Source organism: Drosophila pseudoobscura, chromosome X (assembly GCF_009870125.1).
Source record: "Drosophila pseudoobscura strain MV-25-SWS-2005 chromosome X, UCI_Dpse_MV25, whole genome shotgun sequence".
NCBI lineage: Eukaryota > Metazoa > Arthropoda > Insecta > Diptera > Drosophilidae > Drosophila > Drosophila pseudoobscura.
Window position 1 is genome coordinate 28420946 of NC_046683.1, and position 26519 is coordinate 28447464.

Genomic DNA, 26519 nt, shown 5'->3' on the forward strand with positions numbered 1-26519 from the left:
TATCCGCTAAATCAGATATCAATTCCCGTTGATCTGGAATATATTGACACTTTCGAACTCTGTGGCTGGGCTTTAGCCGTTCCCAGCAGCTGCACTGTAGCCCGTGTTTATTCATTACGAGTTTTTTAATCTTTACATCTTCAATCGAGCTTTACATTTTTTAAAAATGCCTCTGCATATAATCGGTAGTCCAGGAATTGCACTTTCCTCTTCTGGCGCTGCATTCTCCCAATAGATTGGATTAAGCTCGACAGTATCAGAAAAAAAAGACAAGGGGGAACGTTGTTAGTTGCTGCTGCGACCACACATGTTTTTTAAAAACATGTTTTATAGTGAGATCTAACATTAGTGTGGATACCAAATTTTGTTGCTCTGGCCAAAATAGGCTCTGAAATCTGCGGATGCCACAGATTTTTGCCCTTTGTGGAGACGGAAGTAGGCATGGCGAAGTTTTGAAACACACATGTAACTTTGACATATCACGGAAATCTGGATACAAAATGTCGTTGCTCTAGCTGTTATAGTCTCCACGCAATAGGCGCTCATAGGGACGGACAAAAAGCTGATCAAAAATATATATATTGTATTTTGTCGGAAAAGCTTCCTTCCACCACGACGCGTGCAACAATAGGTTATTCTATGATATAGTCCATACAAATTAATAGTCCACCCGGGAGCGCATTGAAATATAAGACGGTTTTTTCTAACAGCAGAATCTGTTATTAACTATTTATTTTGCAGGACGAAAGTAATACATATGTGTGTGCTCAATCGTATTAATTTTCAACGAATGATTTTTATCTTTTATCAATCTTATCTCTTATAGGCATATCACACTGACGACCATCCACTAACGTTTTCAGGGAATCTCCCAGCTATTCCATCATCTATTGGGCACGTTCCTAATAGGCTATTCACACTGACGACCATCCACCATCCATTTCGGGGATGATTCGTAAGGTTTGCCGTTCCGAAAATTTCCCAGTTAGTCCACCATCCATTTTGGATGTTCCTAAGCCGCACGTTTCTACGCGATAGTTAGCCGATGGTTTTCAAATGCAACTCTGAATAATTGTCATTCACAACGAAAAAAAGAAATTCACTACAAAAACGCGAACAATGATTGCGACAAAATAAGCAAAAAACAACAACAATCAGGCCCAATGGCTCGAATACATTCAAGGCTGGCGATGAGATTGAGATTGACTCGGCATGGCCGAGTCTGCCAGGCTGAAGTTGCAAGTGTGTGGCGAATAAATGGCAGACGACTGACAACATGGAACAAATATTTATATGCTCTATAAATGCTTTATGTTATGCATAATGTATTCTTTAATAATGAGTTTTTTTTAAACATTATCGAATTGGATCTGGACGGATCACCTTTTCTGGCAACAAAGGCCCCCGCCAAAGCGAACCAAAAAATTCAACACTTCTTGGATGGCAGAGATCGGCAGAAAGCGATTCGAAGAGCAGAAGGACCTTCACAGCAAAGATTTATTGGAAGTGCAGAGAAATAAAAATAAATAAGTTTATAATTTGCATTATGGTCTAAACAATATTTTGCGATTGCAGAACGTATCTGCTCTGCTGAATGATTAAAATCACCAGAACTGTTGCTGCTATCGGGCTGTTCGCATATTTTGCTGTTAAAACACGGCCGAAATAATAGACACATCTTCATCATCCATTATAAGAAAAAAAATGTATATATCTTCCGCGCGATTCCGGTGTGATATTTATGCACAACTTGATCAGGGGTGACATAGACAGCGCTGATCTGTTGAGCCGCATAAACTTCACGATTCCTATTAGACTGACTAGAAACTTTATACCGTTGTTCCTTCCACTTTGTAGATCGAATTATTCCTTGCATGAACCGTTTAGGGTCTTATGCTCGGATTATAATTCCCTCTACCATATTATATCCTCCACTAATTCTCTTCCTCTTATTAAATTACTAATCCTTACACACCTTTCTAGTAATTAGTAATTGTAGTGGTATTTGTATTTTGTATTTTATTGCATGCTTAATTTCTTAATAAGTTTAGTGCTAATTTTCCTCGAATGCTAGTCTAATATCTATCTTTCTTGCCTGCTCGCGTTTGGTTCGGCTACGCACCGCGCGTCATGCGGCAGCGCCCCTCGGTCGGTTGGGCGGGAGGAGGGCTGCGTTTTGCCTGGGATCCGCGCGTAACAGCCTTCTGCTGGTGTCACACGGGCCACTTGACGGTGCAGTAATTGCATCGCCTCTTGATAGATGCAGTCATTGCATGTCAACGTCCAAATGTCAATGCCAATAACAAGTACATCGTAATTGGCATCAGCTGTTTTTGACGGATGGTGGATGGTGCCAGTGTGAATCGGAGTTTCACATCTGTCAAAAAATGCCACCATTCCCTCAGGATGGGCTCAGTGTGCAGAGCCTATTACTCCGCATACTTTATTAGCTTTCTTTTGGCGTAATTCCAATGCTTCGATCCATTTTGCAAGAGTTGACTCCTGGTATATCATCGAGTCATTTCAACTTGCTGCAGAGCCGATATTTACATATGTAAATATGTATCTAAGAAGAATTAAAATAATTTAAGACAGTAAACCACTAGATAAAAACATAATTTCGTACAAGATATTTTCATACCTATAATCCACTAGGGCAAACCAGTTTGTGGAATACCAGTCCTTTTAGCTAAGGTGGTCTACTGCCTCAGCTGGTGGTGGTTTTATTTCGATGTGGCATCAATCTAGAATAAAAAGTAAGTTTAAAAATCAATTTATACATAAAAATATTAAGAAGTTCCTATTGATTTCTTACCAATTGCACCTAGGCACTGAGGAAACCCTTTACGCACTCTTCAATTTTGTCGGAAGATGGGTGACGTGTACCCCTTAAAAAACTCGTCGATAAGTGCTCTGCCAAACTCGTGCAGGAGCCCACTGTTTGAAGCCACACCGAAAAGCCTGCCAACTGTTCAGTACTCAGAGGACGAGCCCAAAGTATATAACGCAATGGCAATGCGCTTTTCCAAAGGAATTGCAGGTCGTCAGTTCGTGTCCATCTTCCACAGCATTCCTCTCCATTCGGAAACTCTCTTTGACAAACGCATCGTTTTCAGCTACATCTCCCAAAATGTCCCGAACCGATTCTAAAAACATACAATATGTCATTGTACCTAAAACCTTGACTGAAGTTAGTAAAAGTACTCACAAAAGACCATAACCTTCGTGGCTTTTGTGTTTTTATGGCAGATACCCAGTAAAGCATCTTATCCTCGTCAAAGTTAATGTCAAAATCATTATTCATTAACAGCAAGATTATTAGACGGTGCAAGACAATATTTTGCTGTTTAACCACAGCCGAAATAATTACTATATCTTCATCATCCATTATAAGAAAATAAATTTAACAGCCGCGCAAATGTAATATACTTGTTATTGGCACCACCTATTTTTGACGGATGGTGACAGTGTGAATCGGAGTTTCACATCTGTCAAAAAATCCAATTCACACTGGCACCATCCAGCATCCGTCAATAACAGCTGATGTGAATTTGTGGTGAAAGTGGATGTGTGTAACGTCCAGAAGAAATCGTTTCCGACCCCATAGCCGAATCGATTGAGACCTGTCTGTACGTCCGTCCGTCCGTCTGTTCGTCTGTCTTTCCGTCCGTCTGTCCGTACCTATTATCGCCTAGTGCTCAAAGATCAAAACAGCTAGAGCAACGACATTTTGTTTCCAGACTGCTGTGATATGTCACTGCTACAAATGTGTTTCAAAACTTCGCCCGCCCTTTCCGCCCCCCGAAAGAACGAAATTCTGTGGCATCCATAATTTTAAAGATACGAGAAAACAAAACACGCAGAATCGTAGAAAACTACTATATCTTCTAGACTGCAGAAACTGAACCAGATCGTATAATTATTATAGCAAAGGACGAAAATGTTTGGCATCCACAAATCTGTTACATATGTATTTCAAAATGATTAGTCTAGCTGACCTACGGTAGTAAGGCAGAGCGAATTTGCAGAGTGCGAACTTTTATTATATGATTAAAAATATCAAAAGCGATAAGCCATACAATTATAAATGCTCTACTATGATCAATGACGAAACAAATGTCAATATGAAATAGTTTGTTTGAATTTTCGAATCGTTCAAGATACAAATTAGAAGAGATAAAAAACAAAAAAAACTCTTGAAATCATAGAAAATAAGATGAAATGCTTGAGTCCAGTCAAATAATACAGCCAAATCACAAAAAATAAATTGTTGAAATTTTTCAATTCAGACCAAAACTTTCTTATATCATGCCCTGAATCAGGGTTCACTTATGAAAAAATTCCACTGTTTCTCCGTGATGTGCTCAGTGTGCAGTGCCTATTCGTTCCTAAAATCGATCGATATAGTTATATACATATATCGATATATAAGTATTGGTTAAAGTAGCTGTGGGCACATTGTTGGCGTGCATGTGGCAGCAGGGTTGGGGCTTACATGAAAATATAATTATTTAGAAATGTCAGAACTCATTTTGGAACTATCAAAACTAAGTGATTTGGTAAATAAACAATAATGTCTTTATTTTATGGCATTCAATGAAATGCATTTTAAGGAGCGCACGACAGAAGAGCTTTCCACCCAAGTAAAGTCTGTAACAGGAAAAGATCACTATGCTGAAACTGCCGATGATCTGATCAAACTCCAACTTAAAAATACCAAGCTCAAACATCGTTTATCCATAATTAGGCAGGTAAGTAACTTAAATTAACAATTACTATTTAGGCATCAAAATAACTGTTGTTTTTAAAGTCCATAGCTTATGAAGCCAAGTCAGCAATGGAGGTTACCGAAAGTTTTTCGATCACGGAGCATTTGGAAAACGTTTTTGCAAGAGCTATTTCATTGGCGTTTCCGGAATATGGAAACATACCAGTCATAATTGCACCAGTGAATAGTGCCTCTGCAAAGTATGGTGACTATCAGTGTAACAATGCGATGGGTTTGGCCAAAAAAATGAAAGAAATGGGTGTTAACAGAACACCACGTGACATCGCTAACGAGTTACAAAAATGTTGTCCACTATCGCCGATCATAAATAAGCTGGAAGTTGGCGGTGCTGGGTTTGTGAACGTGTATCTTAGCAAGTACGTGATATATGTACATACGTATCATGCATGTGATATTTCATTACTTTTTTTATTTTTCTTCCAAAAGAGATTATGCAGCTCAATCTTTAAAGAACATATTACGTCATGGTATCAAACCTCCAAGGGTTCTTAAGAGGCGAGTTTTGGTGGATTTTTCTTCACCTAATATAGCCAAGCAGATGCATGTTGGTCACTTACGCTCTACAATTATTGGCGAATCAGTTTGCCGCTTACTGGAATTTTTGCAACACGACGTAATTCGTATAAATCATCTTGGTGATTGGGGAACACAATTCGGTATGTTAATTGCACATTTAGAAGATCGCTTTCCCGACTTTCTCAACAAAAGCCCACCAATTGGAGATTTACAATCCTTTTATAAGGAGTCAAAGAAACGGTAAGAGATAAATTGAAAACTTTTATTGCTACACCCTTAAAAGGAATATACATTTTTCCAAACAATAGCGTGTAGTTATAATAAAAAAATTATACTTATAGACAGGCTCCGGTTTTCACTTAATTTTTCATTTTCAGCAGAGATCGTAACGATTCTAATTTTTATAAAAAAAAATTAAATTTTGTTTTAAATTTTTTTAATTATTAAAATTAATTTAAATGATAAAAATTAAAATTTAATTAATAATAATAATTAAAAAATAATTTTTATATAAAATTTAACACAAAAATTATTTTCAATTTTTATTATAAAAATTTAAAATAAAAGTTATAAAAATTGAATTCAAATATCTTTTGAAACAAAAGAGCCAGATTACATATAGTCCTATATACACACTTGATCATAATAATAGGTACACACATCTACGTAAACTTTAAAATAACAAAAAGCAGTTGTATTCAATATTTGAAACTTAAAATTAGTTCTCAATTATACCAACAGTATTTGTTTTCAATAAAATAAACTTTATTATATTATAGGATAATGTTATAAAAGAAAAGAGAGCAATTTGTACTTCAGAGTCAATGTCAGGCTGCTCAAAATAATAGGTACACTTCAAGTTTTGTTATGAAAAAAGTTTGTTAACTGATTATTATTTTTTTTTTGTTGCCTAAATGGGATTTATAGTCAATATCCGATGTGTCCACCTTTATTTTTTGTCACCTTTATAATTATTTTTGGCGTACTTGTAATAAGCGTCTGGCAGATGTCTCATACCACAATTTTTGGACGCCCTCGCATAATTTTTAATTATTTGAAAATGAAAACTTAGCTAATTTTGTTTCGTAAATCTCCCCACAAGTTTTCGATTGGATTTAAGTCGGAAAATTTAGGAAGCCACTTTAAAACGTCTATTGTTTGGTCCTCAAAAAAGTTGGTCAAAAGCTTAGATGTGTGCCTTGGGTCGTTATATTACTTAAATACCCAATGGAAACTCATGTTTTCTTCAGCATAAGGCAGCATAACTGTCTGCAATCTGGGTTTGTATTGCTCAGCGTCCATTCTGTTCGTTGTCAGGAAAAATGGACCTACGCCGTACCAGGATGAGCAGCCCCATATCTTTAACTGGCACCTCCATGTTTGAGAAATTTTTTTTTTTGAAACATGGATCAAAATTCTTTTGTTTAGGGCTTCCTACATTGTTTTCACATTCATTCCCTAATAAATTTATTTTAGTTTCGTCGCTCCAAAAAAGGCTTCTCCACTTTTTCTCTCCGGCGCATCCTGCGCAGTCTTTATGATCTTTAGCAAAAGTTTGTCCCATGGCTAGATTTTTTTGACGCGTAAGTGGGACCTTTCTTTCTATTCTCCTTGGAACGCTGGCTTGTTGTAGCCGTCTACGGATCGTTGGAGCACTAACTTCTAGTGCACTTTCTGATGCAATAGCCTTTGACGACTTAAATGGGTCCTTATTCCTCAAAGAAAAGTATGTAGTGGTCAAGTGTTATGGTTGTTGTCTGTGGCTTTCCGCGAGTTTCCTGACTAGGTTTTAATTTTTAAAGCATTGTAACAAAATTATGAGATCTTTTCATTAATTTGGCAATGGCCCGAAGAGATTGGCCTTCTTTTTTCAGACTAAGAGCCAATTGGGCTGTACAATAATACTTTCGGCCTATTCTTGTAAGAAAAAAATAATTATTTGTTTATATTTAGACTGTTGTTAAATTAAATGGATGTTTAATTGCCAAAAGGTCAAGAATTTCCAAATTATTCACTTGATATCAAAATTTACTGACACTGTACCTATTATTTTGATCAGCCATAATGTGATGTCAACTCGCAATTTCGCTTAAAGCTCTGTTATTCGGCGGTTTCCCTGTTTCATTTTTTTGTCACGGAACTGCAATACATTGACAAATAAAACATACCAAACAAAATTTTGTTTTCAACACTTAAAGTACGATAAAACTAATTATTAATGAAAAGCTTCAAGGTGTACCTATTATTATGATCAACTGTGTATGTATATGACATACGCATTAATACCTTTCAAATGATAATAATATGTATAATAAAAGTTTATTCTGTTTTAAAATTTGCAGTAAAAAAAAACATACATGTCTATTTTCCCCACTCTTCTTGGTGGTTTTTTTGTGCCTAAATTTTTTTAAACTCATAACTATTATTTGCGGTTCCTCATTTTCAGCCAAAACGTTTCGTTTTTAGGGGCTGCCGTTTTCACAATTATTATACCCGATACTCAAAATGAGTATTGGGGTATATTAGATTTGTGGTAAAAGCGGCTGTGTGTAACGTCCAGAAGGAATCGTTTCCGACCCCATAAAGTATATTCTATATATATATTCTTGATCACCATCAATTAGCCGAGTCGATTGAGCCCTGTCTGTCTGTCTGTCCCTATTAGTGCTCAAAGACTATAAGAGCTAGAGCAACGATGTTTTGGATCCAGACTTCTGTGATATGTCACTGCTACAAGTATATTTCAAAACTTTGCCCCGCCCACTTCCGCCCCCACAAAGGGCGAAAATCTGTGGCATCCACAGATTCAAAGATACAAGAAAACTGAAAACACAGAATCGTAGAGGAATACTATATATTCTAGAGTGTAAAATCTGAACCAGATTGTATAATTATTCTAGCCAGAATCAAGAAAACAATTTCATTCTTTCTCCCTCTGTCTCTCTCTAACACACAGGTATCATGGTCGGTTTTGACAATTGCAAAATATGAGTTCAAAGATCTCAGAACCTATAAGAGCCAGAGCAACCAAATTTGGGATCCACACTCCTGTGACATCGTACATTGGCCGTTTTGTATTGAAATTTCGCCCCACCCCCTTCCGCCCCCGCAAAGGACGAAAATCTGGGGCATCCACAAATCTCAGAGACTATTAACGCTAGAGTAACCAAATTTGGTATCCGCACTCCTGTTAGATCTCACTATAAAACGTATATCTCAAAATTTCGCCCCACCCCCTTCCGCACCCACAAAGAACGAAAATCTGTTGCATCCACAATATTGGGGATACGAGAAAACTAAAAACGCGGAATCATAGATAATGACCATATCTATCAGACTTCTGAATCTGGATCAGATCATAATTTTTATAGCCAAAAGGAACAAATCAATTTGCAGTGGCTACGCAGCGCCCGACGTCACGCTCAGACTGATTTTCTGTCTCTCTCGCACGCACTCTTTGTCGTGTCGTTTAATTTAGCGGCGTCTGCCGGAGGAGAGCCATACTGACTAAGTATCGGGTATAAATGTAGAGTTGTGGTGTCCGCAGCAACTCACAACGTTCCCCCTCGTTTTTCATCGATATGTTTATTTTTCTCATTGACTGTGATAGCCGAAAGCAGCTGACCTGGTTTCTTCGTAAATATACAGCGTGGTAAAAATGAATTTTTTTGCAATTTCTTGTTCTAAAACAAAACGACGGCAGAAAAAGCACGATTTAAAGAGATTAACACATCTTAGATGCAACAACTGTGAAAATACATGTTGAAAATTTAATTGCTAATGGTCAATTCTTTGCACTTACAATTTGAATTAAATGTCAGAGGAAACAGTTTTCTTTCCCCAGATGTTCTGTTACGCGCATGTTACGAGCACAATATGAGCTGTTCCGATAACCGAATTGCGCTGCGTCAGTTGTTAGCAATTGACAAATTATTTCAGAGACAAACTTGAGATTGGGTTAAAAAAAAACTATTTATAAAGGAGGTAATGGTGTCAAATTTCTGTTAATACATAATTTGCTTCTAGCTCTTCCTTAAGCCGGTTTTGTTTTTTTTTTTCTTGCTCCTGCATTCTCCGCCCTTTGCTTAAAAACCATATAACATTGCCATCACTTTGTTTTGATATATCATCGAAACTCTTTAATTTGATTATACTTTGTGTTAATCACCAGTGTTTCGTTTGTAAACAAGTAGTTAATATAAATTTAATATTCGCAACGTAACGCATCGGACTCGTGCTGGCCATTTGTTATTATTTTTTGGCCAGTCTGCTTTTCGTTATCGCTTCTTCGGTGTGCACTGTTCTCGCGCATCAGCGTTTGCATCGCCCACACTATCTCGTGAGCATAAGCGGGCTGCTCGCATTGTTGCTCTCACTCTCTCTGGATTGCCTATACTCTCCCTCTTTGTGGACTTTTCTTTTGTGTCTCTGCTTTGGTGAGTTTACTGCTCGTTTTCTGCACTGCGTTGGATCATCTGCTTTGAATTATTGCCGCTGCAGCTGATTGTCTGGCTCGCTCTGCTATCTGCTACTTTACCTGCGATCTCACTACGTTCTTTTATTATTCGTGCACAGTGATTCTACTGCTGTCAATAATGGCAATTGTTTGCAGAGCAAAGAAATGTGAATTCGGTGGTGTAATCATTGGTGATTCATTCCTTAGCTACTGGCTGTGCGACAATTTTGCCCACATAAAATGTGCTGGTGGCGGAAATTTTGGCCGGCTAAATGATATGATCTCGAAACGCATGGGCCTGTCTTGGTCATGTCTGGTTTGTCGATTAAGGCCGAAATACGCACATTTATGAGACAGACTCGAACTGGGTTTCTGGATATCCGGAAACAATTTGTGGCTCTCAACGAGAAATTTCTTGCCCTTTCTTGGGCTCAAACTCATGAGCGAATCGCCTAGACGGAAAATTCCGCATAATGATACCAATCTCTTGCAACCTAATCGGATTGGTACGCCTGCCTCCCACCTTCATCCATCGGAAGCATTTGCTACTCCGTGTAGTCATGCCTCGCCGTTATCTGTAAATCCGCCAACGCTGGCTCCGGTGTTGTTTACACCGAGCAATGTGCTTCCTTCGAGCATTCAAGTTCCCAACAGCATCAATCCCATCCCTGCAGTTTCTGTTTCCATCACTTCTGACGTGGTGAGTGCTCCGTGCGGGTGTGCTGGTTGCTGGTGATGTCTTCCCAATTTCGGCTCCAGCCATTGCTGCCAATTCTTGTGCCCCAGGACCGAGATCTTTTTTAGAAGTAGCTCCACCATCTCGATCTCGCTCGGGACTTCAACTTAGAGCAGTGGTCCCTCGGAAAGCAATATTTGTTCCTCGTCTTATTCCTGAGGCTACAACGGAGGATGTTAAACAACATCTTTCCTCTAAACTTAACACTTCGCCTGATGATATAGTTGTGACTAAATTTACATTTAAACATAAGCGCAACATATTATCCTTTAAAATTCCTTTATTCTTTATTATCCAGTTCTCTAGAACCGTCAATATGGCCTGAGCATACAATTATGCATGAGTTCCTTCTCAAAGATTCGAACTCGAGTCACATAATTACCGAACCTGCTGCTCCAGAAACCTGATGTACCATTTTTCTATTCACTATCAGAACGTTCGCAGTTTGTTGGGCAAGTTGCGTCAAATTCATACAAATAGTGCGTTTGATTTCGATGCCATCGCTTTTCCGAAACCTGGCTTAATTTCACTATCAATGGTCATGAAATTTTCATTGATAGTTACACTATTTATAGAATGGACCGCCCATCTTTTGCAGGTGGGGTTCTGATTGCAGTCAAATCTGTTTTCTCATCTGAGTTATTCCCATTGAGTAACATCCATGGAATTGAATTTGTTGCAGTCAAAGTTCGTGTTCGTATGCCACCTCTCAGAAGGTGTCTATCTTACTCTGATTGGTATTTGCACACACGCCTTCAACTGGATCTAAGTGAACTACTATTGTGGTGCTCAACTAATCTTCTTTTTCTGAACCTTTCTAAATGCAAACTTTTGGCATTTTACCGTCGCGCTCCACATTTCATGTTCTAGGAATTCATGTCCTCGAGCGAATTTGGAGTTCAAATATAGCCATGTAGCTGCAACTGTAAATAAAGCTAAGGGTGTTGTAGCGTTAATCAAGCGTTGGTCCAAGGAGTTTGACGACCCGTACGTTACGAAACAACTGTATATCTCGTTAGTACGTCCTATTTTGGAGTATTGTTCTTGTGTGTGGAGCCCGCAGTATAAAGAGCAGCAGGTTTTTATTGAATCCGTGCAAAAGCAATTTTTAATTTTTGCCCCTCGTAACTTTAACTGGGATTCGGGTAGAATCTTGCCACCCTAGCGGTCAAGGCTAAATCTTATTGACCTGCCGTTGTTACACCTTTGTAACATTACCTGGGACTCCGGTAGAATATTGCCACCCTACCGGTCTATGCTAAATCTTATTGTCCTGCCGTCGTTGCACCATCGCAGAATATCGCAGAACACCATCGCGTTATGTTCGTGCACAAGCTCCTTCTCGGGATTGTTGACTCCCAAACTCTGTTGGGTCAGATTGACTTGGCCGTCCCATCTAGACCTACCCGCACTTTTAGGCCAATGCGTTTACCCATACACTCCCCGACACTTGAATACGACATACTAAAATGTACATTTTAGGCACCAATATTTTCGGGCACAAGCCAAAGAAAACGGTGAATTTGAATTTTCCTCAAATCTCTATTCAATTTAGCATAAATTAAAAAAAAATAAAAGCAATATTCATCAAAGTAGATTGAGGAAAAAAATTTAATTGACATAACTCAAATTTCCGCTCCCAAAAAATGCGACACTTGAATACGACATTCACATTGAAAAATTTTTTATTTTGGATGTGGTCGCGACCGGACATTGAATAAATTCTCAATAATCAATTAGGGTGTCCTTATTACGAGAAAAAAAATTTGGGTTATGGTAAGTCCTTTTCAAAGGACGAAAACTCCACAATAAAAGCCTCGAAGGAAGTAGGTCCATCAATAATGAAAATAAGTGATGAAATTGGTAAAACTAGGTGTGTTCTGAGTAATTTCATAAAGAACGGGTCAAATTATGGCAAAAACATAAAAATCCGAACCAAAATTGCTACTTCGGAGACCTCTATGAGATCTCATCTGCGAGCCGCATCTAAAAAACACGACTAAAACTCGATTTAAAAATCTAAAACTGTACTTTAAGCTAGTGCTAAAATAATAAAACATGTTTTTTCAAAGACTTCGACTTCGAAGACTTTCGAAGACGAAGAACTTCGATGTTTTCGTTTCGATTTCAATTTTTATTTTTTTTTTTAATTTTAGAGAAAAACATTAACTTTCAATTTTGTTAATAAATTTAAAAAAATGTCTAGCCTCTTATTTTTGATCGAATTTTTTGCTTAACACCGCTCATTAAGTTCTGCACACACTCTTTGGTAATTCTACGGGTCGCACGCATCCAGTTTTTTTCATATCTTCCATGTTTTCGGAGAGACTACCATCCTTCTTTAAATTTCTTTTAACTAATGCCCAATATCGCTCTATTGGCCGGAGCTCTGGGCAATTTGGTGGGTTCTCCTCTTTTGACACGAAATAGATGCCTTTTGAGTCAAGCAGCTGACACATTGTGTTTTTCATAAAAATGTATAAGACGCTTTTTCAAACACTCCTTCATGTACACATCGGCGTTGATTGTCTCCTTTGTAAAAAAAAGCACTGCTTCTTAGGCCACAGGTGCAAATGGTCTGCCATATTAGCACTTTCTCCCCAAATTTATCGACTTGAATTGTTGACACCGACTCGTCAACAGTTCCACCTTTAACTTTTGTATAAAACTGAGGGCCGGGTAAAGTTTTCGAGTCCAATTTGACATAAGTTTCGTCGTCCATAATAACGCATTGAACTGCATCATTGAGCAAGCGATCATAAAGCTTTCGCACTCTCGTTTTGCCGACTTCTACTTGTCGCAGACTTTTTTTCGGAACTTTTTGTTTTTTGTATGTCTTTAAATTATGGCGTTGCTTTTTTTTTTTTTAACCATACTCATACTTGTTCGCGCTTTTTTTGCGAATTCTCGAACGGACATCGTGTTATGTTTGTGGATTAAGGCTAATACTTTTTCATCAATATTTTGATCCCTTGGACCCTTTTTTCTCCCAGTTTTTGGTAATCTTTTAAAGAACATGTCTCTCCAAACTTAATTATATTTTTAACACTATTAACACTAACTTTGTAGCGTTTAGCCAATTGTCTGTAAGACACATCTTTTTCTGTGCAATAATTGTGCATAATTTTTTTTTGCGACCTTGCTCTTTAATTCGAGGCATCGTTGAAACTGATAAGCGAATAGTGAAAAATGAACATGCAAACAAGGCAGAATTTCTCAAGCTTTCTAACGGTGCATCGAACGGCATGATCGAAAGCTCGCACTGCGAGAAATTGACTGTAAGTGTGCAGTTTCTTTTCGGCACATTCCTTACTTAGTTAGGGTCATCTCACTCAGCAATTTATTATATTTGTAGTTGGAAATTATATTTAGTCGACAGATATTCGACCATTACCGATAGTCAGCAATTGCTCTGAGAAATCTTCAGCAGATGTATCACTTTCCAATGCAACTCTCATGTTCGTTGTCAGCTGAAGTTTCTTCACATAGCGTCATAGATTCGCGTTTATTTCGTTGGCAGGCGATGACCTTGGAATTATTAGCCAAACACTGCGGAAATCGCCAATGTTCGGTTAAGTGCTTCTAATGCACGCTTATGTGCCATTGTGAATTAGTCCCAGATGAAGATTTTTGGTGCTGGCAAAACTTTGACCACTGCGGTGTTTTTTGCAGTATTACATATACATATAGATTTAACGGTAATTTGAATGCTGAATGAGCTGTACGGTATCCTTCTAACAATGTGGCTGCTATTCCAAAAAAAAACAATATTGGATGACGTTTAGTTTAGAGGAGTTTGCCCACTTTCTATTGATATGTCAGGTTAAAATTTTCGTCAAAATTTGGCTTTGATTTTGTTGCAGCTCATTAAGTCTTCAGTTGCAAACTGCCCCAAGTGCCGTTTTGTCCATTCTATTATGGTGGATACTGGGCCAAGTCGACGATTTATGCGGTAACCGTCAGGACCTATGAAAATTTTCGATGTCGATACATTAGCGAAGCTATTCGACCAGTTTTTATGCCGGCTAATTTCATTCTTTTGTCCCTCCCATTTTCTTCCTCAGAAAATGATTTATCATGTGGCATTTTTAACTAAAATGCATTTTTTTTTAAATTGTTATTGCTTTGAAGCAATAATGAGTGCTTACGTACAGAATCAATCAGCTTGTCACTTTTACTGAAAAGATGCTAACACTGCGACTCTCAAAACATGAATAAACATGATTGCACATATGTATATCTATTTTCTACATAGAACATCTTGGCCAAAATATAAATTGGCTGCACTTACATTTTGAATTAGATAAGGCGGGAAACAGCTGTTATTACCCCGCTGATCTGTTAAGTGCATGTTACGCGAACCGTCTTTGCTGTTACGCGCACATTTGTGCTGTTATGCGCAAAAATGTATTTATTGCTACTGCACACTGGGCGGAATTCCCAAATTAGTCGCATAAAGTCGAATAAAGCAGATATCGAGCTGAAACTTGGTATATTTAATAAATATAGCACTCTAAATATTTAAACAAAATTTTAAGTTCATTTGACAACGCCTACCCCAGTAGCCCATATATGCTAACAAGGCGTATACGTGATAACAAATGAAAGTCATAAGAGCTATAAATAAAGTACATACTACAATTTTAAGGGAATTTTGATGTAATAGTGGTAAATATAAAAATATAAAACAAATTTTTTGATAAACAATTCTTATTTTGATCAAATTCTTACTTAATGCCAGTTTCTATGTTAATTTATTCTACTATTTAACTATTTATAACAATTTATGTTAAATTTAGCATTTAGTTGTTTTGTACAGCTAATTCAAGCGAATATGGATTTATATCGTCTATTTCCGACTCATCCGAGTCATAATCAAAACTGAAATCATTAGTTAAACGCTGAATATTTTTTGGAAAATGATAATGCGGTGTTTCTAAAAGCTCAATGACATCTTGCGGAACGATTTTTTTTATGTCGAGCTGCTCTTTTTTTAATGGATATACCATATATGTATATATATGGGCAAATTTATATTTATGTATCAATAAGTCATCTATATTTTTCCCTTCACAATTAACATTTTTTTTGCTGTATAAAAAGCCGTTTACTTTTCAATTCGTCGAGGAAAATGTTTTCGGTTTGAAAACGAAGAAATGTTCCGAAATGTGTAATTGATGTGAATTAAGAAGTCAATCGGAAAAGTTTTGTGAAAGTGAAAACCGGAGCCTGGCTGAATATACAGTAGAGTCCGGTTATAACGACTCTACTTATAGCGTCCGTCCGGTCATAGCGACGAAAATTCGATGACTTGGTTGGTCCCAATACAAATTTATATGAAAGGGCCTTAGTACGTCTCCGCTTTTATCGAAAAACCGCTTATATCGACGATATTTTTCACTATTCAACCGGGTATTGCGACGTGCCGAAAAAAAATACTGCGAAAAAATGCCAAAAAAAAATTAAAAATTAAGCGACGCTGTTAGAAATGTATGTATTTATCTATTATCGGCACCGATTTCAAAGGAAGAACTGGATGAATATGCTCTTATTGACAATGATTTTGCGATTTAAGGCTGCAGAAATTTTGAATAGATTCCATTCAAATTTTAATGACGAGAGCTTAACGCACAGCATATCACGTTTAAATAATGCTGAGCGCGATTGTTTTTATATGTCAAAAAGTACTGCTAAACAATCATGGATTACTGATTATTTAAAATAAGAATTAAAAGAAAAACAACACATAGAAATTAATCTTTTTATATTATGAATTATTGTAAATGCATACGAGTTTTTATGGAAAAAAAAACATGTTATTGAATTAAACTTGGTACATTTTTATACCTGATACTCAAAATGAGTATTGGGGTATATTAGATTTGTGGCAAAAGTGGATGTGTGTAACGTCCAGAAGGAATCGTTTCCGACCCCATAAAGTATATATATTCTTGATCAGCATCAATAGCCGAGTCGATTGAGCCATGTCTGTCTGTCCGTCCCCTTCAGCGCCTAATGCTCAAAGACTATAAGAGCTAGAGCAACGATGTTTTGGATCCAGACTTCTGTGATATGTCACTGCTACAAAAATATTTCAAAACTTTGCCCCGCCCACTTCCGCCCCCACAAAGGACGAAAATCTGTGGCATCTACTTTTTTAAAGATACGAGAAAACTAAAAAGGCAGAATCGTAGAGAATGACCATATCTTTTAGACTGAACTGGATCGTATTATTATTATAGCCAGCATCAAGAAAACAATTTCATTTTTTCTCGCTAACACACACGTAGCATAGGCGGCTTTGCTTAGAGTAAAACATTAGCGCCTAGATCTCAGAGACTATAAAAGCTAGAGCAACCAAATTTGGTATCCACACTCCTAATATATCGGACCGAGACGAGTTTGTTTCAAAATTTCGACACACCCCCTTCCGCCCCCGCAAAGGATGCAAATCTGGGGATATTCACAAATCTCAGAGACTATTAAAGCTAGAGTAACCAAATTTGGTATCCGCACTTCTGTTAGATCTCACTATAAAACGTTTATCTCAAAATTTCGCCCCACCCCCTTCCGCCCACACAAAGGACGAAAATCTGTTGCATCCACAATATTGCAGATTTGAGAAAACTAAAAACGCAGAATCATAGATAACGACCATATCTATCAGATTGCTGAATCTGAATCAGATCAGATCATTTTTATAGCCAAAGGAAACAAATCAATTTGCAGTGGCAGTGACGTCACGCTCAGACTGATTTTCTGTCTCTCTCGCACGCACTCTTTGTCGTGTCGTTTAATATTAGCGGCGTCTGCCGGAGGAGAGCCATACTGACTTAGTATCGGGTATAACTGTAGAGTTGCGGTGTCCGCAGCAACTCACAACGTTCCCCCTCGTACATTTTTAGTAAGTGAGTCAACTCACTCATATTGCTCACTTGCTCACTTGCTCTCTTAGATTGCTCTGTTACTCACTTGTTCACTTGCTCAGTTGTTCACTTGCTCAGTTGCTTACTTGCTCAGTTGCTGACTTGCTCAGTTGTTCACTATTCATGCACATATATAACAAAAAAACAAACTTTTTATTTCCTTTCATAGGAATTCTTATACTAACATAAAAATAGGGAGATCCTTTCATAGGAATTCTTATACTAACTTAAAAATAAGGAGATCCTTTCATAGGAATTCTTATACTAACTTAAAAAAAGGAGATCCTTAGAATTCCATAGGAATTCTTATACTTTTCGTTTTCTTCATTTTAGCGCTATAAGAGAAAAAAATGTTAATCAAGCAAACAAGCAATCAAGTACAAATTAGGTTGTACCAAAGACTATACAATACTAAGATGTTGCATGAGCGACCAAAAAGCTGTTCTATGGCGGGTCCTAACATTAGAACCCAAATGGCACGAGGGAGCGCGCGGGGTTTCAATTCCGTTTTCGCCTGTACCTCGTCTCTACTGCGACCCCGTTGCCCATCGGTTTCGTCTGGTCGGCAATTCTGGACTCTTGAGCCTCAGCACCGTCGAAGCGGTGGTCGCGGATCGCCGATGTCTTTGGAGCGGCACAGTGGGACCTTTGGCCGTCTCAGCTTGCTAAATTAGTTAGTGAATATGAGTTCAATAAATATTTGCATACTAAAACTATCTTGAAAATTCGATTGGAAAATTCTCTATTAGATGCGTACATTAAATTTATCTAAAGCACTCATACAATTTTTTTACTACTACTTTTTACTACAGTCCCCACTGTGCCGCGCCAAAGACATCAGCGACCACGCTGCCCTACGGTTTCGGCACGCAGACGATTCATATTTTGTTTTTGAAATCTTTCTCTCGAGACACACCGACTCGACGCTGACCGAGGCATTGACGAAGCCGAGTAGCATTTCGGAGGCGAAGGTAGCGTAAAAGAGAATTGAAGTAATAACCCCGCGCGCCCGTACCATGAAGCGTCAAACGAAAATTGAAAAAGAATTTGTTCCTCATGCAACATCTTGGTATTGTATAGTCTTTGGTTGTACTCACTTCCGATTTACATGTTGTTATGCAAAAAAATTAAATTTTCAACGGTTGTTGACTTTAAAAGGGAGCGCCTTTTACGTATGGTTTCGCCTGCACTTGAAAATATGCGCTCGCATGGCACTGAGGTGGCGACTAAGCAGAGGCGCTTCAGCATATAGTTATAAAGTAGCGGGTATTGCGCTTTCCGCTGATTCCACCATACCAATGGATCATCTTTTCGGCTGATGTACTCCTCAGCCAGGTACTTATCCATTTCTCTTTTGGATGCTGCCGTATTGTTGGTGGGTTGGCTTACTTGCTGAAAAGTGGTGTCAAATTCAGCCCATATTGTGTCCTCTTCTTGTTTTTTGTTGCTTATAGCTTCTTGTGGAGGTTCAGGGAGTGACCGTATTGTTTGAGCCAATTTTTTGTTGATATCCGCTACTGACTTTTTAAAGGCCTCCGCAGATTTAAATGCGTGTCCTTTGAACCTGGGATCCAGAACAGTGCTCTCCGCATACAAAATATTTGCCTCGATATCGTTAAGCCGTCCATCTCGTTTATGATTTCATTGATTACTTCGGCAACTAGGTTATTTTTAACTGTTGGATATATTTGAGCCATTGTTCTTTGAAGTAATCCAGTCAAAGCAATTATTTTTGACAATGTTACGTTTTTTTCAGCTGAAGAGATTTCTCTGTAACTTCATAAAATGGCTTTAATACGGGAAGCACTCCATCAATGACATCCCAGTCTTCTGGTGACAAAATAAAATCTGTCCTTGTTGACAGAGCTGCCACGACTGCCTCCTTCAGGATAGACAGCCGTTCAAACATTTTGTACGTTGAGTTCCAACGTGTTGGCACATCCTGTGTTAGTTTGAGGTCAGCCAACTTAAGCAGCGCTTGCATATCTTTAAGCTTTTTTAAGCCTGATGAGCTGCGATGAAAATATTCGCTTATAGCTTTAGCTTTTCTGCGCACACTGCTCATTTTATCTAGAGCCTTTTGGACAATTAGATTTAGGGTATGAGCAAAACACCGTATATGACTCCAATTGCCGGTTCTAATAGCAAGAGCAATGTTGTGTGCATTATCGGATGCTATTGCTGCGACTTTGTTTTTGAGATCCCATTCATTCACAATTTTTTCCAAAAAGCTGCACAGATTCGCAGCAGTGTGCGACGCTTCAAAGGCCTGACAAGCAATTGTATAGGAGGTCAGCATCGTTGATTCCTCATCGATAAAATGTACTGTGACAGCCAGATAACTTTCGTTGGTTATAGATGTCCAACCGTCTGTAGTTAAGCACACCGCTGTGGCCGCACGAAGTTCTTCTATTATCTTCCCAGTGTACTCGTCACGAATTTTGGGAATCAAGGAGCTGGTTAATGTTTTCCTCGTCGGAAGCTTATAGTTTGGGGCGTGCGACACATCGTGAATCAATTTTTTAAATTCTGGTTCTTCGACCAAGCGCAAGGCGTGATGACCCTTGGCGATCATCCGTACAAGTTGCAGATCAATCTGCTGCGCTTTGCTCGCTGGTACAGGCCTTTCAGCAAAGCTTGTAATTTTTGGTTGCGCACTTTGCACAACGATCGGGCCATCGGTGTTTTGCCGGATAACGGGCTCCACAGACGCCGGGTGCTTGCTCTTTAAATGGCGGCTTAAGTTGCTTTGAGATTTGCAACTCAAAATAGATTTGCAATACTTGCACTTGGCTTCCAGGCGTCCAACTTCCTCGAAATGGTTCCAAATCTCACTATACTTCCGAATAAGCGACAGTGAATTTTTCAAAAGTGTAAACAGCTTTGTTCGTAATATAAAAAGTGTGAAGTAAACGCAAATATGAGCAAAGCTGCCAGATCGTAAAATGCCCTTTGAGGAGCAAAATTGCGCAAAAAGTGAGTAGAGAACAAGTGAGTAAAAATGAACAAGTGAGTAAAAATGAACAAGTCAACAACAAAGAACAAGTGAGCAAAAAAGAACAAGTGAACAACAAAGAACAAGTGAACAAAAAAGAACAACTTGGAAGGAACATGTTCAGTTGCTCACTTAAGTGAACAACTCTTTTTCACTCACTCATGAGCAACACAACACTAATCAGCATCAATAGCCGAGTCAATTATGTCTGTCCGTCCCCTTCAGCGCCTAGTGCTCAAAGACTATAAGAGCTAGAGCAACGATGTCTTGGATCCAGACTTCTGTGATATGTCACTGCTACAAAAATATTTCAAAACTTTGCCCCGCCCACTTCCGCCCCCACAAAGGGCGAAAATCTGTGGCATCCACAATTTCAACGATACGAGAACACTAAAAACGCAGAATCGTAGAGGATGACTATATCTTCCAGAGTGCAAAATCAGAACCAGATCGTATAATTATTATAGCCAGAATCACGAAAACGATTTTACTCTTTCTCGCTCTGTCTCACTCTAACACACAGGTTTCACGGTCGGTTTTGCCAATTGCAAAATATGAGTTCAAGGATCTCAGAACCCATAAGAGCTAGAGCAACCAAATTGGGTATCCACACTCCTGTAATATCGGACCTTGACCGTTTTGTGTCCAAATTTCGCCACACCCCCTTCCGCCCCCGCAAAGGACGACAATCTGGGGCAACCACAAATCTCAGAGACTATTAAGTCTAGAGTAACCAAATTTGGTATCCGCACTTCTGTTAGATCTCACTATAAAACGTATATCTCAGAATTTCGCTTCCTTACGATAGGGGGCGCAAACTGCAGCAGTAAGAGTGTGTGAGAGAGAGAGAAAGCGCGTGGCTACGCTATCGTAGCTACTGAAATTGGAGAAACTCGTGGAAAAATCTTAAAACTAACTATATTAAGTGTGATATCAATGCAGTCTGGATTCAAAATTGGGTTGCTATAGTCTCTGAGAACTAGGCGTCAAACAAGAAGGACGAACGGACAGACATTACAATTTATACTTTGAGGTAGTAAACGCTTCCTGCTGGGCGTTACACACATCCACCTTCTCCAAATTAAATTTATTTTTTGAGAACCGATCTAAACAAAAATTGTGAAATGAAAGTATGTTTCTTGCTTCAATGACGAAATCTGAAGGGACCAATAAGGCTACCAAAATCGGGCAGTTTTATGGAGTCAAAAGCTCATCAGCAAGTATTCAACTCAATTTCTTTGAATGAGGATGATCAAGGATTTAATGATATGAGGAAAATCGATCAATATCATTGATGCATTTGAGCAAAACGGTTTCTATGAAAATTACGAAGTTCCAAGCAAGTCTGTGTACTATATTTATGCTCAAATCGGTGTTTTCAAAAACTAGTGTTAAGACCTTAAAAGAAAAGTCTAGACATTTGCGAGTTGAGTTGTAAATTCAAACTAAATTTTATTCTTAAAATCAGAGCCTCATATGTGATTTGACAATGAGGTAGGAGGTACAATTTGGTAGTCTATAATTATCGTTAGACCTACGCAGAGGATACACTTCACTGGGGGTGTCTATTTGAGTACATGCTTACATTAGTTTTATTTTCGGACCGCATTTGTTAAGTGTTTTCTCCACTTGTTTTTTGTTGTCGTATTAATGGGTTACAGATCTCTGTTTACACCAGTGCAGTCATAACTTGTCTACTTTATGTGATTTCTTTAGAGTTCGGTGTTGTTACATGAGTGAATGGGTACAATAATCTATTAATGTTTAAAAATTCTGCAAGGGTCCGAAAGTGGCATTGTATTGACGATAATATGTTCATGTTTGAACAAATAGTTTGCTTGCTATTAAACTAATTTATTTCGAAAAATGGATTAACCGCTGATCTGTGCCAATCTGTATGGCCAATCAATATATCCATGTTAATCTGTACGTTCGTTCCGGTGAGCGCTTAGATTTCTGAGACTATAGGACTATAGGAGAATCTGTGGCAACCAATTTTGAAGACACGAGAAAACTAAAAACGCAGAATCATAGAGAATCTAGAGACACCATATCTAAACCAGAGTGCCGAATGTGGATCATTATCATTATATTACTTTTTTATTATATTATAATTGGACTATTATCATTATAGCCCGAAGAAATAATGAAACTGCAGTAGTTACGCAACGCCTTCTACGCGCTTACTCATTCCCCGTCTTTCACACACCCGTCATCGTGTAGTGAGCGCGCTGGTCTATTATACAATTATAGCCATTTACAATAGCCGAAATGGCATATCATATTACTTATGTACATAAAAACTTAAGCTATTGCTTTGTATCTTTAATTTAACACCATTAATAGCAAACCATCATTAGAACTTCGAAAAAATTGTTAGTAAAACTAGGTGGCAAATTTGTAGATCAAGACGGATTTTTACGCCGACAGCGAATGACACTTTGGCTAGAGTTTTCTTAAAACGTTGTGAGTTGCTGCGGACACCGCAACTCTACATTTATACCCGATACTTAGTCAGTATGGCTCTCCTCCGGCAGACGCCGCTGATATTGAACGACACGACACAGAGTGCGTGCGAGAGAGACAGAAAATCAGTCTGAGCGTGACGTCGGGCGCTGCGTAGCCAGTGATATAAAAATGATCTGATCTGATCCAGATTCAGCAATCTGATAGATATGGTAATTATCTATGCGTTTTTAGTTTTCTCAAATCTGCAATATTGTGGATGCAACAGATTTTCGTCCTTTGTGGGTGAGGAAGGGGGTGGGGCGAAATTTTGACACAAAACGGTCAAGGTCCGATATCACAGGAGTGTGGATACCCAATTTGGTTGCTCTGGATCTTATAGGTTCTGAGATCCTTGAACTCATATTTTGCAATTGGCAAAGCCGACCATGAAACCTGTGTGTTAGAGAGAGACAGAGCAAGAAAGAGTGAAATTGTTTTCTTGATTCTGGCTATAATGATTATACGATCTGGTTCCGATTTTGCACTCTGGAAGATATAATTATACTCTACGATTCTGCGCTTTCAGTTTTTTCGTATCTCTGAATTTGTGGATGCCAAAGATTTTCGCCCTTTGTGGGGGTGGAAGTGGGCGGGGCAAAGTTTTGAAATATACTTGTAGCAGTGACATATCCCAGAAGTCTGGATATAAAACGTCGTTGCTCTAGCTCTTATAGTCTTTGAGCACTAGGCGCTGATAGGGACGGACAGATGGACAGACGGGCGGACGGACAGACAGACAGGGCTCAGTCGACTCGGCTATTGATGCTGATCAAGAAAATATGTATATACTTTATGGGGCCGGAATCGATTTCTTCTGGACGTTACACATATCGATTTTCATCACAAATCTAATATACCCCAATACTCATTTTGAGTATCGGGTATAAAAAGTAAAATCTTAATTATGCTGATGAATTTCAATCAGGAATTCAATAATCATTGAAAACACTTTACTACAACAAGAGTTTTTAGAACCAACAGAGACAGCCTGGTGTGCCTCTATAAGTCAAACTTAGTTGGAATTCTTTTGGAATAAAAATCTTTGGAAACTCCGTATATGTATTTTGATAATTTAAAAAATAGCTCCGTTTTTCTCGAGGTTAGAATGAAAATACGGAGCTATGCAAAATTCTGATCTTGATCAATTAACTTTTTTCAATGCTTTTCCCGGCTTCTAAAAAAAATCTACAGCTTTACAAATCATTTATTACTTATTATCCTTTTTAGAACTTGATTTTAGCTTTTCTCTTTTTGTTGCAGCTTTGACACGGAGGAAGAGTTCAAGAAGCGCGCTTACAATCGAGTAGTTTCACTGCAAAGCGGTGAACCAAACTCCAGAAAAGCATGGCAGCTTATTTGTGATGTTTCGCGACAGGAATTTCAGGCTATATATGACCGTTTAGATGTAACACTTAGAGAACGTGGTGAATCCTTTTATCAATCACGTATGTTATCTGTGGTTGATTTTTTACGAAACAAAAATATGCTTGAACATGATGAGGGCCGTCAAATCATGTGGCCAAACGAAGACAGGAGTGGCATACCTCTAACAATCGTAAAGTCGGATGGTGGTTTCACCTATGACACTTCTGATATGGCTGCTATACGCCACCGCATAGAAGAGGAACATTGCACATGGATAATTTATGTTGTAGACTCCGGACAAAGTACACATTTTAATACCATTTTTAAAGCGGCGGAGCGCTGTTGTATTCTCAATCCGACCGCCCACCGTGTTCATCATGTACAGTTTGGCGTGGTTCTTGGTGAGGATGGAAAGAAATTTAAGACCCGTTCTGGTGATACCGTTAAACTATCAGATCTTCTTAATGAGGGAATGAAACGTTCATTAGAGCAACTACGCAGTCGAGGCCGCGACGAAATTCTCACAGCTCAGGAACTATTTGAAGCACAAGAGGCAGTGGCTTATGGTTGCATAAAATATTCAGATTTATGCCACAACCGTATCAGTGACTACGTGTTTTCATTTGACAAGATGCTAGACGACCGCGGTAATACTGCAGTTTATTTATTATACACATACACACGTATTTGCTCTATTGCACGTAACTTAGGTGATGACTTCTGTTACTTGCTAAAGGTTTTAGATACCGTCGAGATTGTTTTGAATCACGAAAAGGAGTGGAAGCTGGCAAAAACCCTTTTAAAGATGCACGACATAATGATCAAGTGCTCGAAAGACCTTTTCCTTCATTTTCTTTGTGAGTTTTGCTATGAGGTATGCACTGTATTTACAGAATTTTATGACAGTTGCTATTGCATTAAGAAAAACAAAGATGGAGAGATAATTGAAGTAAATCGTAGTCGAGTTTTAATGTGCGAGGCAACTGCAGCAGTATTGCGTCAATGTTTCTACATACTAGGACTAAAGCCAGTTTCTAAACTTTAACTTTGGTAGGCAAATGTTTTTATAAAAATATACACATGCATTAATATTAATATTAATAATTAATATTAATTATTTTAAATATAACAATCTATGAAGAACTATTAAAATAAAGATCGATGATGTTTTTCTATCCTGACTGAGTATTATCATTGTTCCACTACGTCTCCTTCAGCATAATTATCCAAATGACAGTAATTTCACTATATTTTTTCATTTAGACACGGCACGCAGACATTTTAACACCAACATAGTTGACACACGTCGCTCCAAACTGGCGAAGTCAACAACGACGGTTATATAGCCGTCCGAAATTCGTGGCTGGGCCGGAGTCAAAACCCCATCCAAAAGTACCTGAGCATACACCGCGTGCGCCAGCGCATTTAACTAGACCAGTACAATTGCGCGGCGATTGACCGTCGGCTCCTGGTTGCAAGGTGCTGACGTAGTTTCAGCGTTTTAATCTGACTTCCTACACGGATATGACTACGCTCTGTGCCCCTCACTCGAACCACGGATGTGACTTGTACAGACCCAGCTTACCTCAGCCTGAAATAAGTTCGTTACAAGTAGCTCCCGAGTAGGGACTTCAGGTAGACTTTTACGAGGGGTTTGAGTGCATTAAATACCCCCAGCCACAGACCGAGTGTTAAGACCTTAAAAGAAAATTCTAGACATGCGAGTTGAGTTGTAAATTCATACTAAATTTTATTCTTAAAATCAGATCCTTGTGTGTGATTTGACAATAAGGCATAAGTTAAAATTTTGTATTCTATAATTATCGTTAGTCTAACGCAAAGGATACATTTTACTGCGGTTATTTATTTGAGTGCATGCTTACTTTAGTGTAATTTTAGGACTGCATGGTTAAATGTTTCCTCCACTTGTGTTTTGATGTAGTATCTTTTAATGGGTTACAGATCTTTGTTCACACCCGAACAGTCATAACTTATCTACTTTATGTGATGTATTAAGAGATCGGTTTTTTTGGTACATGAGTGAATGGGTACAATAATCTATTTATGTTTAAAAGTTCTGCAAGGGTCCGAAAGTGGCATTGTATTGCTTGCTATTAAACTAATTTATTTCGAAAAATGGATTAACCGCTGATCTGTGCCAATCTGTATGGCCAATCAATATATCCATGTTAATCTGTACGTTCGTTCCGGTGAGCGCTTAGATTTCT

At 38.4% G+C, this 26519-nt stretch overlaps 1 protein-coding gene and 2 long non-coding RNA genes across 3 annotated transcripts; 2 read left to right on the top strand and 1 right to left on the bottom strand.

Annotated features, from left to right (window-relative positions):
* Positions 1 to 443: 443 nt before the first annotated feature.
* Positions 444 to 1544, top strand: LOC26532258 (uncharacterized). Its single transcript, XR_001450608.2, has 2 exons — positions 444 to 759; positions 827 to 1544. It is a non-coding gene; the product is annotated as an uncharacterized lncRNA (long non-coding RNA).
* A 667-nt stretch (positions 1545 to 2211) lies between these two features.
* LOC26532781 (uncharacterized) lies at positions 2212 to 3346 on the bottom strand. The gene is made up of 4 exons (XR_001450610.2): positions 3209 to 3346; positions 2816 to 3146; positions 2642 to 2744; positions 2212 to 2566 (listed from the first exon to the last, which is right to left on the bottom strand). It is a non-coding gene; the product is annotated as an uncharacterized lncRNA (long non-coding RNA).
* Positions 3347 to 4403: 1057 nt separating this feature from the next.
* Positions 4404 to 25358, top strand: LOC6899195 (probable arginine--tRNA ligase, cytoplasmic). The gene is made up of 5 exons (XM_033381880.1): positions 4404 to 4559; positions 4614 to 4751; positions 4811 to 5145; positions 5216 to 5545; positions 24187 to 25358. The coding sequence occupies exons 1-5, from the start codon at positions 4518 to 4520 to the stop codon at positions 25334 to 25336; spliced, it is 1995 nt and encodes a 664-aa protein (XP_033237771.1). The 5' UTR covers positions 4404 to 4517; the 3' UTR covers positions 25337 to 25358.
* The last annotated feature ends 1161 nt before the right edge of the window (positions 25359 to 26519 follow it).

Bases quoted from the DNA above. Each gene is read 5' to 3' on its own strand.
- LOC6899195 (XM_033381880.1), top strand. From the start codon at position 4,518: ATGTCAGAACTCATTTTGGAACTATCAAAACTAAGTGATTTG. The intron at 4,560-4,613 runs GTAAATAAACAA...ATGCATTTTAAG, and splicing joins TATCAAAACTAAGTGATTTG to GAGCGCACGACAGAAGAGCT. The intron at 5,546-24,186 runs GTAAGAGATAAA...TTTTTGTTGCAG, and splicing joins TATAAGGAGTCAAAGAAACG to CTTTGACACGGAGGAAGAGT.